At 42.0% G+C, this 17,469-nt stretch overlaps 2 protein-coding genes across 4 annotated transcripts in view; one reads left to right on the top strand and one right to left on the bottom strand.

Annotated features, from left to right (window-relative positions):
- The window catches only part of DNAJC2 (DnaJ heat shock protein family (Hsp40) member C2), a 30,496-nt gene extending 28,266 nt beyond the window's left edge, over positions 1-2,230 (top strand). For all 3 annotated transcript variants that reach the window (XM_001488867.6, XM_005609047.4, XM_023638847.2), the window contains 2 exons: positions 1,452-1,606; positions 2,097-2,230. In XM_001488867.6, coding sequence (XP_001488917.2) covers positions 1,452-1,606; positions 2,097-2,171 — 230 coding nt within the window. In that variant the 3' untranslated portion in view covers positions 2,172-2,230. The remainder of the gene's footprint in view (positions 1-1,451; positions 1,607-2,096) is intronic.
- Positions 2,231-2,364: 134 nt separating this feature from the next.
- On the bottom strand, positions 2,365-17,111 carry PMPCB (peptidase, mitochondrial processing subunit beta). The gene is made up of 13 exons (XM_001488826.7): positions 16,952-17,111; positions 16,156-16,296; positions 15,345-15,431; positions 14,839-14,968; positions 9,041-9,239; positions 8,623-8,702; positions 6,310-6,422; positions 5,292-5,435; positions 4,012-4,172; positions 3,029-3,114; positions 2,861-2,949; positions 2,633-2,708; positions 2,365-2,546 (listed from the first exon to the last, which is right to left on the bottom strand). Exons 1-13 carry the CDS (start codon positions 17,051-17,053, stop codon positions 2,482-2,484), a joined length of 1,473 nt encoding a protein of 490 aa, XP_001488876.2. The 5' UTR covers positions 17,054-17,111; the 3' UTR covers positions 2,365-2,481.
- Positions 17,112-17,469: the final 358 nt, after the last annotated feature.

Genomic DNA, 17,469 nt, shown 5'->3' with positions numbered 1-17,469 from the left:
ATATTTTCAGTGTTCCATAAAGAAAAGATCATTCTGTGGTTGCAAAAATCAGGGCTGACTTTTTTGTCTAGGCCGGGCATTATTTTGGCTCTCTCAAGAAAGTTAAGTAGCCAGGTGGAAGTTTCCAAATGCTTCTAGGGGGCTTTGTTCTCCTCCTCCCAGGTGCCCTCCAGAGAGTAGCATACCGCGTTCGGACACGAGCGCACCGTTCCCAGCCCTTTGTGTGGGACTTGCTCCCCTGTGGGAGGCGGACACGGATGCAAGCTGTGCGGGCAGCCATCTTCTTCACGAGGGCAGGGGTGATGGGCAGTGATCGGGCCCGGGCCTGATCCTTTACCTCCACAGGCAGGCCCCTCGCTCTCCAACTGCACCAGGGAACAGCAAGCGGGCACCATTTTTTTGAATAGTGATGTCTCACATGAATTTTACAAAATTAAATGTTTCATTTATTTTGATATTGTGAAGTAACTGGAGAAGAGCAGAAATTACACATCGTTTCCATCTTCTCCTCCAAGAAAGAGGAAACGAACTAAATCTATGGTGTTAAATACAGGCTTCAGACCAATAAAAGGAAATTCCGCTAACAGCTTTCTGCGATGTAAAAGCTGACTTCAACAAGGCTTCCAGTCTGCCTTCCTCTGCCGGGGGGGAGGGATTGTTCCAGATCTCACAGGACAGTTTCAGGTGGTGGCAAACTACTGGTGGGACAGGTGCTACTGCATGGTCTGAAGTAACTAACCTGCCAGTAGTCCATTAACTTAGGATAACCAAATCAGCTTTTGGACCTTTTAACATTTTCCTTTTCCTGTAGAAGTGGGATATGTGATATTTCTATCCTGTGTATGAGATGTTTTCAGACAAAAGGTTTAGTTGAGTAGAGGTGCTTATTGGCTCCATGAGACTTTCGTGAAGGTGGTGAAAGTGCCACAGTAGAGCACAGAAGCCAGCCTCACTGTGCCTCTGTAACGCTGAAGCCTTGGGCACTTGAATTTTGCTGGACTTGTAAAACGAGAATGGTTTCCAGGGTCTCGTGCAGCTAAAAGTTTTGTGTGAGGCAACTCTTTTTCCCTATCCGATAAGGAATTAGGTTTATCAGAAAGCTTAAAGGACTTGTGATTGTGTTTTTGAATGCAACAGTCCAACTGTATACCTTAAATCTTATCTTTAAAAAGAAGTCTGGTAGGTATAACGCTGGGTTGTCAAAGAGCAGCGAGAGAAGGCAGATGGTTCCCACTGTACTTCAAAAGCCTTGGGCCTGAGCTCTCTCAAGTTTTTTCTCTCACTGATACTTACATGTGTCTCATCTCTAAAAGTTTGTTCAAAGTTACACATCACAGCTTTGAAGGGGCACCGACCAAGATAGCTGTGCATCAAAGACTCATCTGGGAAGGAGTTCCCAGACAACTTTCTGTCACCTAGGATAAGAGTCTCAAGTAATTTTCCTTAAACAGGTCCAGGCACAGATTTCACCCCTTGGACAACAGAAGAACAGAAGCTTTTGGAACAAGCTTTGAAAACGTACCCAGTAAATACACCCGAGAGATGGGAGAAAATAGCAGAAGCCGTGCCTGGCAGGACAAAGAAGGACTGCATGAAACGATATAAGGTTACCGACTTCTAGAGTTTGTAGACTCCACTGTCACTTACATTATACTGTAAAAATAAGCTCCGCGACACATGCTTGTTCTCATCTGCAGTCGCCCTCCCTCTAAAACTTAGGTGGCCTTTTCTTAATGGAAGTTCATAAAACACAAACTAATAATCTAGTTTGACCTTGAAAAGTACAAAAATGAAGCAATAAAAATCAGTTTTTGGTTTTTAAATCAAACTGATATAATTTATGATATAATTTACAGTCAGCAAATAAGTATGTTCAAACACAGTGCTCATTTCAGTGCCACAGTAGACATGGCAACAGTATTACAAAGAAGTGACCAATCTTAGAAACTTTCTGGCTGTGGCATTTAGTAAAATCAATTTTTTTTCATTGTGTCTTACTTATAGATTCATTCAATTTGAATGTTTTACGTATTTGTACCAAACACTACACATTTCTGCAAATTCTGACAGCTTCTTAACACCTTTCTCCCTTCTAGGAACTTGTCGAGATGGTAAAAGCCAAGAAAGCTGCTCAAGAGCAAGTGCTGAACGCAAGTAGAGCCAAGAAATGACGTATGACAATCTTTGTTGTGTGTGCATTTTTATAATAAAACTGAAAATACTGTACAAATTTTCGTTCTTAAAATTATACTTATGGCGATAATTTGTGTGCTGCTCCAACATCATTTCTCTTGAGCACAAAGATCTGCCGTTCACTGTGGTGGTCGTCTCATCCTCTGAAAGTTTGACACTATTTCATTCAAATTTTTAAGTATATATGTTCATTTTTATTTTTTTCTTTAGGGATTAATAGCTTAAAACTTGCAAGTCTCTGTTAGTTTTATAAATATATATATTCAAAGCATTTTAATTAGGAGCATTTTAATCACGAAGCCAGCGCATGTTACTGCAAATCTGGTTAAACTCTGGTAGTTGCTCAATGGGACCTAAGAATTAAAAGAAAGAGTTAAAAGTGAATAAACGGAAAGTACTTAGCCAACTTTCTATGTAGGAGAAACGGAGCCAGACCTACCGACAGCAGCAAGAGCTGGACTCTTCTCATAAATATATTTGGTGCACACTTCGCGGATTGTCTCAGCACTGACAGCCTGAAAGAGAGAAGATCCCAGCGTTCAGAGTTTTTTGTAATGAACACATGGAACTTGGCAGAGCTAAAGCACGATTTATGGCACACATTTTCAGCTTTTGCAACAAGGATCTTTTTACACAAGACCGAATGGAATATGTAAGGCCTACTTACATCAATTCTTGCTTCAAGCTCAGGGATGGGAATTCTTCTATTATAGCATAACATTTGCCTACCAATGTCTTCACAAATTGGAGTGGAACCTGTTTAAAGAGAAGGAAAAACTAAGCATTGGAATCTAGATCAACCACATGAAAATAGAACCTATGTCTTTATTCTTACCATCGAGTTGCAACAACATGTTGGTTTTCAGAAGATTTTTGGCTCGTGCAACTTCACTTTCAGTGACACTAGTACAGAGTCGCATCCTAAAGATCAAAATGTCAAGTAGTTTGAATTATGTATTTTGAGTTAATAACCTAAAGAAAGATATGATACTATATATTCTATGTATTACATCACAATGCACAAGTGATTATGATTTCAACTTACTAAAAAGTTGAAATTATTAATGATCCCAATAGCTAAGCAAAAGCTAAAATATTTTTCTGGTATTCTCAAAATTTACATGATTAGCAGACAGAGGTTCAAAACAATATAAAAATAGGCTGACCATGTCTTGAGAAATGCTATAATCATTTTGAGATGTCATGAATCCCCATCTGTTAGGATCTGATAGGCCAGGGGATAGGTCACTGGGTCTATTGGTTTCTCAAAAGAATCCAGTTGAGCCTAACTTAAACCTAATAATTAAATTAACTATACCCGAGTTGACTAGATTTAGGGAGATGTAGCCATGTAGGAATGATGGAGGAAAGGAACCAGAGCTAAATAAGTTTTCCAAGAAGCCATGGGGTTTCCGCCTGTCTCAAGGTACTAGTTTTGACTGAAATACTTCATTTTTCTATTAGCAATGGCAACTTCAGATTCATTTTCCTAAAAGGGCCTTTCCAAGCCTGATAACTTTTAGAGATATTTTCCACACTTCTGGTTGGCGTTTAAACATTTTTAATTTTTAGCATCTTCCTTCTGAAGTAATCTGCTTCTTAAAGATTAAGAATTTTCTGTGGCATAAATCAACTTCACATGAGACTTAGAAGAAGCATCTGTGATCTTTAAAAACATGGCAACCACTGCTACTGCTTAGGCTTGTTCCTCTTGATTAAATGCTAACATCACCATCAAAAAATCATCACCATCAAGAGTATAAAGAGGAAACTAGTAAAAAATGTGAACTACAGGCAAGACTTCAATTATTTTCTCACCATTCTTTTTGCACAACATGTAGCATGTCTGCAACAGTGGCTGGTTCACAGACCATATAGATTCCCCACAATCCTGTGTCTGTGTAGGAGGTGTTGAAAGACTGGAAGCTGTGGCAGAGGTTGCCGTGACAGCTGAGCTGGGCCAACTTGCTAGATAAATTCTGTAAGGAAAAAAATTGTCTAAGAGAACTGTAGGTATAAGTGTCCAAACCACTACAAAGAAAAACGAGATATGTGGCAAAGTGAATGCCCCATGAGGCTGAGTTTCTCAGTTTTATCCAGCAACATCTCAGTAATCAAGTTAAAATTCAATGAAACTAAGAATTCTACTTACCTCACCAGCCCAGTGCATCCCTAGAGAAATTCACAATGTAAAAGCAATGAAACCTTCAATTAACATAGTAGCTGCACCCACTTCTAAAATAATCCATTGCTGTTATCGAGCCAGTTTGTAGGGTCTTGGCTATATATGCTTAAAGATTTGAAATTATATTGCATATGAAGCCTAAGATATTTATATGAAATATATTTTGTTGAAATCTTTGAGTACAAATATATACACTTTGTGCTTTGAAGTAATTTCAGACTTACAGAAAAGTTACCAAAATAGTACAAGGAATTCCCTTTATCCAAATTCCCTAACAATTCTTACATTACCATGTTTGCTTTATCACTCTCCTTAATGTATTGTTTCAACTGTTTGAGAGTACATTGCAGATATGCTTTTTACCCCTTAAATACTTTTTAGTGTGCACTCTGAAAAACAAAGAAATTAACTTAAGTACAATTATTAAAATTAGGATATTAACATTAATGATACACTATTAATGAATTATTCTATCTTTATTCAAATTTTGCCAATTATCCTACTAATCAACTTCACGCCAAAAGAAAAAAATTTGTTTTTTTTCTGGCCCAGACTACAATCCAGGATCACTTTATACTTTAAGAGTCAAAAGTCATAGTACAGGGGCTGGCCCCATGGCGCAGCAGTTAAGTGCACATGCTCCACTTCGGCGGCCCAGGCCAGGGTTCGCCAGTTTGGATCCCGGGTGTGGACATGGCACTGCTTGGCACGCCATGCTGTGGTAGGCGTCCTACATGTAAAGTAGAGGAAGATGGGCACGGATGTTAGCTCAGGGCCAGTCTTCCTCAGCAAAAAGAGGAGGATTGGGAGCAGATGTTAGCTCAGGGCTGATCTTCCTCCAAAAAAAAAAAAAGTCATAGTACAGAGTTCCATTTTGTCACTTACTATGGAAATTACTTTTAAAATCACTTACCATTCCTCCTCCAAAAGAGCGATCCCAGTTACCAATCAGTGTGTTTGCAACCATGAGACAGATGGTATCTGGATGTGCCCACCCCACAGCTTCGACAGCTACTGCAAGGTGTGCCAGAGGCATCTTGTCATCCCTCACTCGAATCTAGTTAAGATAAAGCAAAACTCTAGTTGATAACATGCTTAACAACAAGCAAACTCAGCTGTCCCATTAATTGCAAAATTAAAATGCTCACCATGACTGTTTTGTTTTTAAACTGTCAGGCCTCATAACATTGTATAAGCTAATCTAGAAGAATTTCATGAGTTAGGGAGAGAAGACTTTCACCAAAAGATCTCCAATTGAAAGACTACAGACATAGCCACCAGATGGATACCTGGTCACAAAGGATTAATTACTTCACGGGTAGAAATCAATCTTTTGTGTCTGTCAATTTGGATTTTTCTGATTAAGTTTAAGGTAATATTGACATAATGGGCTTATTTTTGCATTACCAAAGCCACAGTCCTGTGCCACTGCCAGCATGAGACCTCTCTCCAGTACCACTCTGAGCATCCTCCCTAACGTGGCCACTAAGCCTCCGTGAGGCTGAGCGCTGGAGCTGCCAAGCAGGTTCTCTGCAAGCCCGGCTCCCACAGCTGCCCCTGGAGATGTCCTGTGGGCAGAGCTTAGCCAGGAGAAAGCCAGGTAAGAAAGTCAAATTTTGGGGTGTTTTTAAAATAAAAGATGACTTTTATAGCTTTCAGTATATAAATGGGCACAGCGCCAAAGGCACAAAAAGACCAAATTATAACACTGCCCTTAAAACCTTGCTTCCTTAGGAAAGAAAAGTAGGTGGTTAACTAACATGGAATAGGAAGGAAACTAAGCAGATGAGCGCATCCTCTTCCCTTTTTCTGTTTCAATTTAAGCCTTTGGCTTCTCCCACTTTACTCCTGTTAGCAATACCCACGTTTTGTGCCTCATTCATAAACAACACGACACGGCACTAACTACTAGTGTAGGGGACTCGCCCTACCTCACTTCCCGTGAATCTGCAGGGAGGCAGAGCTGGCATTTCTCCTGTGTGTCTGGACAAAGACTCACCAAGGTGAAACTTCGCTAACTCAAGCAGCTCATCGTGGGAAACTCCTAAATTGAAGGAAAATAGTTCAGACACCTGGTAGCAGAACGATCTAAAGCAGACGACTAGCTGCCAACTTCAATTTACAGTAAGTTCCAGGTGGCAGAATGTGACAGAAGTCACACACGACCTGCTCGCGCTCTGAAAGCCACGTGAGGGTGAGCTCACGCGGCACACTCTCCCGGGTGCTGCAGGGCTGGGGCCACGCAGCCTTCCCGTCCTGCACAGCAATCGACGGTTCATCGACGTCCCGATGGAGGCAGAGCGAGGATGAGACAGCTTGGAAACACGACTGTCCAGACAAAATCATGCTGTATCAAGTTACTAAAAGTCCTAGGATGCAAACTAGCAAAAAAAGTCACTTTTCAGTAAGTTTTTTAAAGCAGAAAAGAATATAAATATGAGCTCTATCATTTAAAGAAAGCTGGATACACTGATATGCCTCATTCTCTGAGCTCTGCTATCAGAATTCAGGAACAAAATCATTTCCTCTGAGTGGCTCAATAAATCCATCGTTATCCAAACACACTTGCCACCCAAAACTGAAGAAGTGCTTAGATTCTATATCCGTCCTATCCAAACTCGGGACCCAAATAGATCCGGTCAGTGAAGGATCCTTAAAAACAAATAAAAACTCACAAATTTAGGCATGTACAAGTACTTTAAAAAGTAATGCCACGAGGCTTCTTTAAACGACACACTCCATTACAGTATAAAAGCACAACCTACACCTGTATCTTCCAAACAAATCTGTGGCATCAAACAAGACAGTGGGTGACTACGCTGTTTTCAGAATCACTACGCACGAGCACCACCCTGGATCGCAACCCAGAGGGTGACAAAACGACAGGAAGCCCTGGTGGCACAGGATGACAAGCAGAGGGAAAACCATGAACAAGCGACTCCTGGCACCTGATGGCAGCCGCGTCCACTGCCGGTCACTTCCCCTCAGCCCTCTGGTGTGATGTTCCAGACTCTCAGCCCCCGCTCCAGCACACTTCTGCTTCCCCCAAATCCAGAAGGCAGGGGAGCCAATATTTTTTTCTTTTTAAAGAACCTAGGCCGGCCCATTTCAATGAATTTAAGATGCCATTATTTATAGGGCACATCATCATTAATGTACCAATGAGACAAAAAGCTAATTAATCTAGGACAGGCCATTAACGCTAAGAAATCCCAACTTCAGCAATGTGGAAATGAACCCACGAACTACAATAAAACCCACTGTGTCCATCTGCCACCAACAATGGCAGAGACATCCCAGACAGCTTGACTGTGGAGGCCCCATCTAACCAAGTCTTCCTGCTTCCAAGGCGCTTTCAAATGTTGAACCCCAGTCAGCACCAGCCCTTTCAGAAACAACGTTACCCACTCCAGAGAATTGCAGGGTGCACTGCTGCCACCCCAGGGTAACATGATGTCGCCGAGAGGCCACAATGAATAACACGTTTGAGACAGTTAACCCTCATTTTTATCTTCTCCATTATTCCCAAGTAAGCAGCTCAGAAGTCTATCCAGGGCAATTAGAATTTTAATTTGTCATTTCTAAAGAGAAAAAATTAAATTTACACAAAAGAACATTCCATCTATCTTCACTTTGCCCTAAAAAGAGAGAGAAAAACTGGAAACCAATAAAATGTACTGTTTGTCTAAATTCAGACTGTCAGGAAATCTAACACAATCTAATGTGAATTTCTTTCATTCGCGGGCTTCAAACATGTCCCCAAGGGAGCCTTGTCCTGATGCCACTTGTATGTTCGGATTCCCATTAAACATTCTTGTACTTCCCTCTCAGTCAACAGACCTACTGAATGAACAAATGACAGACTGAATGACCAACATAACGTACCATTCCATGCCTGACCAAGGATGAAACTGGTTCTCAAGAAATCACATAAAATCTGAAGAGATTCCCAAACTGTAGAGCCCTACCTTCCAAGTGTCACTGTCTCCCTGTTCACTCATTTGCCCTTTTCTTCCAAGTAAGTTCTATTATATATGTAACTTATATATTGGAGGATCCATAAGTTTTTCTGTGAAAAAACACTACTAAAGAGAACACGGAGGGACAGTCTGGGTCCAGTGCTCCACATGCCCCTTACACAGCATATTAAACAATTTGCTCTATAAAGAAAAACGCTTAAGACGTCTCCCAACAGGATCAAACTGATAAGCATACCACAGTTATAGAAATTTAAATCAACTGACCTCCAGCAGCGGCAAGTACTATTCTTGGCCCCTTATAATGCGTGGTTATATAATCCACTAAGTCTTTACGATTTATAGATCTGTAAATGGAGTAGGAAATATTAAAAGGAAATTAAAAAGCATATACCTGAAATTAAACTGGACCTGAAAGGTCTTCTAACTTAAATGCAGTCAGAAACAGGATAGAGGCAACAAGTAGCAAAGAATTTTAACTTTATTATATTAAGAAAAAGGATTTGATACCATCACTTGTTTATTCCATAAGCAGCTGGGAGCCCAGACACCGGGAGTCGGGTGGGGCTGACATGTAGCTAATTTCATTCAGATTATCGGGGGGGAAATTACTATTTGAATGTCTCTGGATGTTAATTTTCACAACTCACAAACTTTCTAAAGAAAATCTGAGAATTCTACCTACTTGATATTTTCAGTTGGTCCCAAAATTGTCCGTCCAAGTGCAGTATTTTGATAAGCTGTCGCATGAAGATAATCAAAAACAACTTCTTGTAAATTGGTTTCAACTTCCTGCATCTCTCTAAGGATTACTCCACGTTCACGTTCAATCTCTGCCTCTCCCAATGTGCTGTTCTGTATTATATCAGCAAGAATTTCTACAGCTAAGTGAAAACAAAACATAAGCAACACTAAGAATCTTAATTTTCACCATTAAAATCTATTAAACTAGCATCAGAAACTATGATACCAGTACTCAATACTGACTAAACAATTAAACTGGAAAGAAACAAATTTTTCTATACATTCAGTATACCTAAAAGACAATATTAAAATTAAAAATATAAAACATAAACCCTTGTGGTATAAAAGAGCTTGGGGATAATTCCTAAATTTGTCAGAGGTCCCTACAACACTTGTAACGACTCTATCTACAACCACTTCAAAAATGCCATGGAAATCTGCAGACGAGTGTATATTGTTCTGTATGAAAATCACACAGTAGCAAATTACATGTATTAGTCAGAACATCTAGGTATGCAGAGAAAGTCCACATCACCCAAGCATTTACTGCCCAAGTTCCCAAAGCAATGAGGCTGCTACATGAAGAAACCAAGAATCAGGGTCAGCCTGGTTAAGTTCACACGCTCCACTTCGGCAGCCCACAGCTCACAGGTTCAGCTCCTGGGTGCAAACTACTCATCAAGCCACGGTGTGGCAGCGCCCCACATACAAAGTAGAGGAAGACGGGCACAGAAGTTAGCTCAGCGACCATCTTCCTCCACACAAACAAAAAAAGCCAAGAATCATCATAATCTAAAATACGCCCCCAATGAACCACTGACAGAATTAGTGTCCTATCTTCCCCACTTAATCCCAGTGTCTAATTCTCACCCATCTGGTCAAGGTTGGCTGGATTCTTCCCATTAGCAAAGTCCCTGATAAATGATGATCTAAGAGAGCTGGAGCAATTTCCATTTGAAGAAAAGGACAGTTAGCCCAAAAGAGAGACATATGACGATCAAAGGATTAAAAGTGACCCTTGGGGAAAACTGATGAAGCTCTCAAATATTTATACAAAAATGACCCTAATCTGCAAAAGTCCAAAAGGGAACTCAAGGATATCATATCCTACTATTAAGCAATTTTATCAGAAAAATTACATACATCTCCAAAAAAGAAAAACCTAACCTATTCTTGAAGAATTAGTTGCAATCCAACCTAAATTTTAGTAACTATATACCACATTTATAATCTTTAGCTCCATTTTTTTCTCTACTGTAAACTTTTGTTTCTTGTTTTAAGTTCACGTTAAAGGGCCTTGTCTCAGAATCAATTATGTTCAAAGGCCCAGGACCTCCTGTAATTCCCTACCTCTGTGGACTGCCCAGCACAACAGAGCGGACTGCCAGAACAAGCCAGGGCTGAGATCATGACAAGGGGAGAACATTATCTACAAAACCAGAGAAAGGCCATCTGTCCAGACAAGAGAACCAGAGGCCAAGACGGGTGAGGGAGAGCCCAAAGACACACAGTAGGGCAAGAAATCCTGTGTGAAGACCCTCCTTTATATGTACGGACTTAGTAGTCTAGACTGATATTTTCCGAAGTTGGCGGGTTCATATTACCCAGTAATTACATTTTAATCAGAATCTTCTTTAATTCTTTCTAACGTATATTTAACATTGTATATGTTAGTATTGTAGTACATGTATTGAATCTATAAATATGCTTATACTGAGGCTACATGATCAACTCTCTTACTAATAGGCATGGATGATCACAAAAGTCTGGAGACCACTAGTCTAAACATCTAATTATTACCTCCCACAGCAGGCTTCACCCGACTGAGGGGACAAACCTCCAGCAAACTTGCAGCTTGGGATCCGCTCAGAGAGCGCCTCTCCTGGGGACTCCTCACCGAGCGCCTCTGCTCTTCCATCTCCTCCTCCCACTGGCAGGGGCTCCATCCTTCCCAGCCAGAGCCAGGAGGAAAATAAAGCTCTCCTATCTTCTCTCTTCCTTTCTCTAGTCCTCCTTTTTGCTCTCCCTGCTGTCCTCTGTGTAAACAAAGGACAGGCTAGAATGAACAAGCCTTCAGAGGAGGCTGGCCTAGCTCTTTGTTCTTAGTCCCTAACTGGTCCTGGGGCAAAAACTGTCTCCAAGGAAATCATTAAGAACCTTACCAAGGTTTTTTGCAATTTAAATCAACACACCCTCCACTGGTGTCATTTTTATTGCTTTATACAAAAAAATGAAACATTTATTTATTTGCAAGTGGTAGGTGTTTCGTTTTGTTATTGTTGTGACAAAGCAACCTGGCACAGTGAATGTGAGGGAGAAGACAAGCACTCGAGTCCACAGTAAGCCATTAAGCTGTGCAATACTGGGCAAGCCAGAGTCTGGGCCTCAATCACCACAACTACAAAGTGGAGACACCCACCTGATTACGATGCAAATCAAATAATATATACACAAAATATAATATACACAAAAGCACTTGTGTAAAGTACCATTCAAGCATTATCAATGAAAGCCTATCAGGAATCCAAAATTTCAAAGTAATGACATTGACCACAGCTATACATGAGCTTAAAGATTAATAATCTCTCCAGTTAACACTAAAACTGCTAACTTTTGTTGTTAATTCTCCCAACAGAAAAATGTTTTGTATAATAACTTTAAGAAATTCAAAACACTCTACAAACATGGGAACTACAACAAACTGCTATGCTATGCCACATAATAATTTATTTCTACAAAATAAACATAAAATCTATTTTATTGCTACAAAAACAATAATCTTATAACTGACCATTTGCTTATTTTGCTCAGGACCAAGAGTTTTTATATCAAACAAGGAATAAGAAAAACAACTGCGGGGCTGGCCCCGTGGCCAAGTGGTTAAGTTCGCACGCTCCGCTGCAGGCGGCCCAGTGTTTCGTTGGTTCGAATCCTGGGCGCGGACATGGCACTGCTCATCAAACCACGCTGAGGCAGCGTCCCACATGCCACAACTAGAAGGACCCACAATGAAGAATATACAACTGTGTACCGGGGGGCTTTGGGGAGAAAAAGGAAAAAATTAAAAATCTTAAAAAAAAGAAAAAAAAAAAAGAAAAACAATTGCTCCTAGTCAGAGCAATTACGCAAGAAAAAGAAATAAAAGGTATCCAAATAGGAAAGGAAAAAGTAAAACTGTCACTATTTACAGATAACATGGTATTATATATCAAAAACCTAGGGACTTCATCAAAAAACTGCTAGAATAAACTAATTCAGTGAAGTTGCAGGATACAAAATTGATACACAAAATCTGAATTTCTATACACTAATAAAAACCTACCAGAAAGAGAAATTAAGAAAACAATCCCATTCACAATTGCTTCAAAAAGGATAAAATATCTAGAAATAAATCTAACCAGGGAAGTGAAAGATCTGTACACTGAAAACTACAAGACATCAATGAAACAAACTGAAGACACAAATAAATGGAAAGATATTCTGTGCTCATGGATTGGAAGAATGAATATTATCAAAATGTCCATTCTACCCAAAGCAATCTACAGAATCAATGCAATCCCTATCAAAATTCTGATGGCATTTTTCAAAGAAACAGAAGAAACAATCCTAAACTTTGTATAGAACCACAAAAGACCCTGAAGAGCCAAAGCAATCCTGAGAAAGAACAAAGCTGGAGAGATCACGCTCCAACTTCAAAGCATGTTACAAAACTAGAGTAATTAAAACAGTATGGTACTGGCATAAAAACAGACACACAGATCAATGGAACAAAACAAAGAGGCCGGAAAGAAACCCATGCATATACGTCAATTAATTTACGACAAAGAAACCAAGAATATACGATGGGGAAAGGACAATCTCTTCAATAAATGGTGTTGGGAAAATTAGACAGCTACATGCAAAAGAATGAAAGTAGACCATTATCTTACACAATGTGCAAAAATCAACCCAGAATGGATTAAAGACTTGAACCTAAGACCTGAAACCACAAAACTCCTAGAAGAAGACACAGGCGGTAAGCTCCTTAACCTCAGTCTTGTGGTGACATTTTGAATCTGACACCAAAAGCCAAGGCAGCAAAAGCAAAAATAAACCAGTAAGACTACAGCAAACTAAAAGCTTCTGCACAGCAAAGGAAACCATCAACAAAATGAAAACGCAACCTCCTGAATGAGAGAAAATGTTTGCAAATCATGTATCTGATAAGGAGCTACTACCTAAAACACAGAAAGAATTCATACAACTCAATAGAAAAAAAAATCAGATTAAAAAACGGGCAGAGGATCTGAATACACATTTTTCCAAATTCGACATACAGATGGCCAACAAGTATAAGATGCTCAACATCACTAATCACCAGGGAAATGCAAATCAAAACCACATGAGATATCAGCTCACACCTGTTATAATGACAATTATAAAAAAAGGTAAGATAACAAGTGTCAGCAAGGATGTGGAGAAAAGGAACCCTTGTGCTCTGTTGGAGGAAATGTAAACTGCTGCAGTCACTATGGAAAACAGTACGGAGGTTCCTCAAAAAATTAAGAATAGAACTACCACATGATCCTGCAATTCCACTTCTGGGTATTTATCTGAAGAAAATGAAAACACTAACTGGAAAAGATACATGCACCCCCCACGTTCACTGCAGCATTATTTACAACAGCCAAGACATGGAAACAACCTAAGTGTCCACCAACAGATGAATGGATAAAGAAATTCTAATACGTACATACATGTACACACACACACACACACACAAAATGGAATATTATTCAGCCATAAAAAAAGAAATCTTGCCATTTTTGACATAGATGGATGTCAAGGGCATTATGCTAAATGAAAGAAGTCAGACAAATATCATTTGTTCTTATATATGGAATCAAAAAAACAAGCTCATAGATACACAGAACATGGAGGGGCGGGGAGAATTGGATAAAATGGGTTTTTTTGCTTTTTAGTTTAAGTAAATTGATTATCAAAAAAAATTAATGGAAAGAAAAGTAAGAAGGAAGAGCACTCCAGGATGAGGAAGTACAATGTGCAAATGCAATATAGAAGCAAGCAAGATGTTCAAAAAAACAAAGCGCAGTGGTCGGTAGATACAAAACCTATTGAGGAGTGTGGAAATTAAAAATTCAGATAACAGGATAAAACAAGAAAAAAAGCAATAAGCAGTTAAATAAAAAAATAAAAACAAAAATGTCTCTATATAGATATGGCTGAGGAGGAAGTTATTTTTTTTTAAAGACTGGCACCTGAGCTAACATCTGTTGCCAATCTTTTTTTTAATTTTCCTTTTTCTCCCCAAAGCCCCCTGGTAGATAGTTGTGTATTTTTAGTTGTTGGTCCTTCTAGTTGTGGCATGTGGGACGCCACCTCAGCATGGCTTGATGAGCAGTGCCATGTCCGTGCCCAGGATCTGAACCGGCGAAAGCCTGGGCCGCTGAAACAGAGCACGCAAACTTAACCACTTAGCCACAGGGCTCGCCCCAGGAGGAAGTATTTTTGAGTCAAACGTTAGAACCTGATGTGCACAAGTCTTGCAGCCTGTATATATTTGATATCATTTGTCATATTTGGAGAAAAAAATAAAAATAGGTGCCCCCTCACCCAGAGTCTGGTTCATTTTCTCACATTTCTGGGGGTTACTCTTTCACAACAGACATAACAAAAACAACACTACAATCTCTCTGAGCTCTGGTGACAGTTACGCGTCTGCAATACAAACAGCACCACCTCTCGGCAAGTCCTTAGAGAACGCTTTGGCGTAATACACGGTCTGCTCTCTGGAGGTGTAGGCGTTGAGATGAGCGCCCATGTTTTCAATCTCCAGTTCCAGATCTAACTGGGATCGCTTTTTGGTGCCCTGAAATAAGAGGGAGAAGAATTATGATACCTTCCCCATCCCTCATCTGCTCTGAACACTTCAGACAACGAATATGAGGACATAAGCCTATGTCAGTTTCATGCAAGGACCAAATGTGGTTTCTAAAACATATCAGGCTTCAGAAATAGTCGTCTGCTTTCAGATGACCCTTCATCCCAAAAGAAAATCCTCATTTCAACTCTACAGAGCAATTATCAGTAATTATTTCAGATAATTATCCTGGAAAAAAGAAAGATCAATATAAAAATGAAGCATGCTATACTACTGAAATAGTTCTCCTGGCCTTAGAACGAGATTTTGTGCTTGCTGCCTATTAAAGAAAACACATTTTTGTAAAATAAGTCTTACAACTTGCCTTGAAAGCCATATGCTCCAGAAAGTGAGCTGTTCCGTTATTCTTCTCATTTTCATATCGACTTCCAGCATCAATCCAGAGCCCAACCTTAATGCAATGAAGGAACAGTTAGGAAAACATCTTTCTTTGGGGAGGATGGGAGCAGGAGGAAGGAGCAGCCTCCTTCCTTTTTCTGACAAACGCTTTCCAGTCTTAACACGAAAGTTTTCTTGCCTTGAGGACTGACAGTACATACCTACAAACTATGAGATTTAAAAATCTGCGTCACAGGCTCCCGCCGGGTGCTGCAAACATCTACTTGCCAGCTCCCCTGAGGACCCAGACTCTTAGCCCAGCTTGTTACTACAGTTAACAACTACAATATACAGAACCTCAGGGACTGTCAGAAAATCTAGGTTCAAACCCCGGCTCTGTCCTGCCTTAGCCGTGTGACCCTGGACAAAACCACTGAATTTCTCTGAACTTCTTGCTCAACTGTAAGTGGGTGTGACGAGGCCTCACAAAGCACTGTTTCAAAGATCAAGTAAGACAACACAGGTAAAAACACCCGGCACGGAGTAGCCCAGCAAATACACCTCTTTCCTTATTAGCAACACACTACTAATTACAAGTGGCAGGCTACAAGCACCAGATGCAGACACTTAAACAGGGCGCGCACACACCTGGCGTGGAAGCATCACTGGAACAAAGATCCACAGGTGACAGCCACCTGTCCAGGCAAAGGAAGGGCCACTGTTTTTCAACCACCGGCCCACTGAACAGCTTCCACTAACAGCAAGGATCTGCTCTCTGCAAGGTTCGGTCCCCTTACCGTGCACGTGGACAGCCCCGAGTCTTCGGAGGCCACTCTGAGTCCGTTCTCCAGACAGGTCACCCGTGTCTCGGGGACATTCAGAACAACCTGGGCGGCGGCCTGGGTGCTCCTCCATCTGTCCCCTCCAAGACAGGCGGGCTGGTCAGGGGGGCGGAGGAAGCAGAACACATCACCACGCGGACAGCAAAGGCTCATCCGAAAACCCAGTCTGTCTCAAGGAGACTCTCTCTCAAGTGCTCGTCCCTCCCTAACTGTGTCCCATCGAGATCCACCCCGGGCCTGGCGGAGGGACCTTCCCCAAGCGGCCATTCTGCTAACGCCAGCCGCACACGCGACCCTCCCTCGGGGAGACGAGCCGTTCCCATCACCCAGAGGGAAACCGCTTCCATTTCACTACCTCTCCTGGAAATGTGGAATATTCACTCTACAGGGAACCAGCCGGGGGTGGGGGGGAAGCCAAGAAAGGGAGAGAAAGATGTGAAAGTACCTACACGCGACAAAGAAATGAGACTGAGGTTTTCATTATTCAAGAAAAGCAGGACGTTTTAGAAAAGGCAGGAGAGGGGGAGAGGGGGAGAGGGGGAGAGGGGGAGAGGGGGAGAGGGGGAGAGGGGGAGAGGGGGAGAGGGGCAGGCGCCCGCCGCAGTCTCCCTCTCCCGGACACACGCCCCCGACGCCCACACAAGCTGCGCAGCATCCGGGTACCAGGGCCCCGGCGGGGACCGAAGCCGCCCGGCGTCCCCCGCGGCCCGCCGACGGGGGTTTCAGGGGTTCGGGGGTGGGGGAAGCTCACCCGCCAGGCGGCGCCTCCGCTCAGGAGCCTCCCGGCGAAACCCCAGAGCCGCCGCCGCGCCGCGGGCAACATCGCCGCTCGGGCCGCCGCCGCTGCCGCCATCGCCGCTCGGGACTGGGCGGAGGATGTGCTTCCGGGGCCGTGACCCGAGGTCCCGGAGGAGGGGGCGGGGCGCCCCCTTGTGGTCAGGAGGGGAATGACACTTTTCGAAGCTGTGGGAAAGAATGGACCGGGACATGGGGCTGAGCTGTCTACCCGAAACGATGCGAGTTAGGGAGTCTGTAGGAGCCCCTGTAGCATCGGTTACTTCGATCGCCTACGGCCTGCAAGGCACCAAGGTGGAGGAGCTCAGGCTAATCTAGAGCAACGTGTTATCCCATTGGCGGCTTAAATTGGGAAAAGTGGAATAAGATCCATAACTGCCTGTCCTTAAAGGAAGCATCTAGTGAGAGAGAGAGGCTTGGTGAGGGGAGGGAAAGACTTGTCAGTGTGGACCCCCTATTCACTCTTCAGCCCTG

The sequence above is a fragment of the Equus caballus genome, chromosome 4 (genome assembly GCF_041296265.1).
Source record: "Equus caballus isolate H_3958 breed thoroughbred chromosome 4, TB-T2T, whole genome shotgun sequence".
In the NCBI taxonomy this organism is placed as follows: domain Eukaryota; kingdom Metazoa; phylum Chordata; class Mammalia; order Perissodactyla; family Equidae; genus Equus; species Equus caballus.
This window is presented reverse-complemented; position numbering and strand designations above follow the sequence as displayed.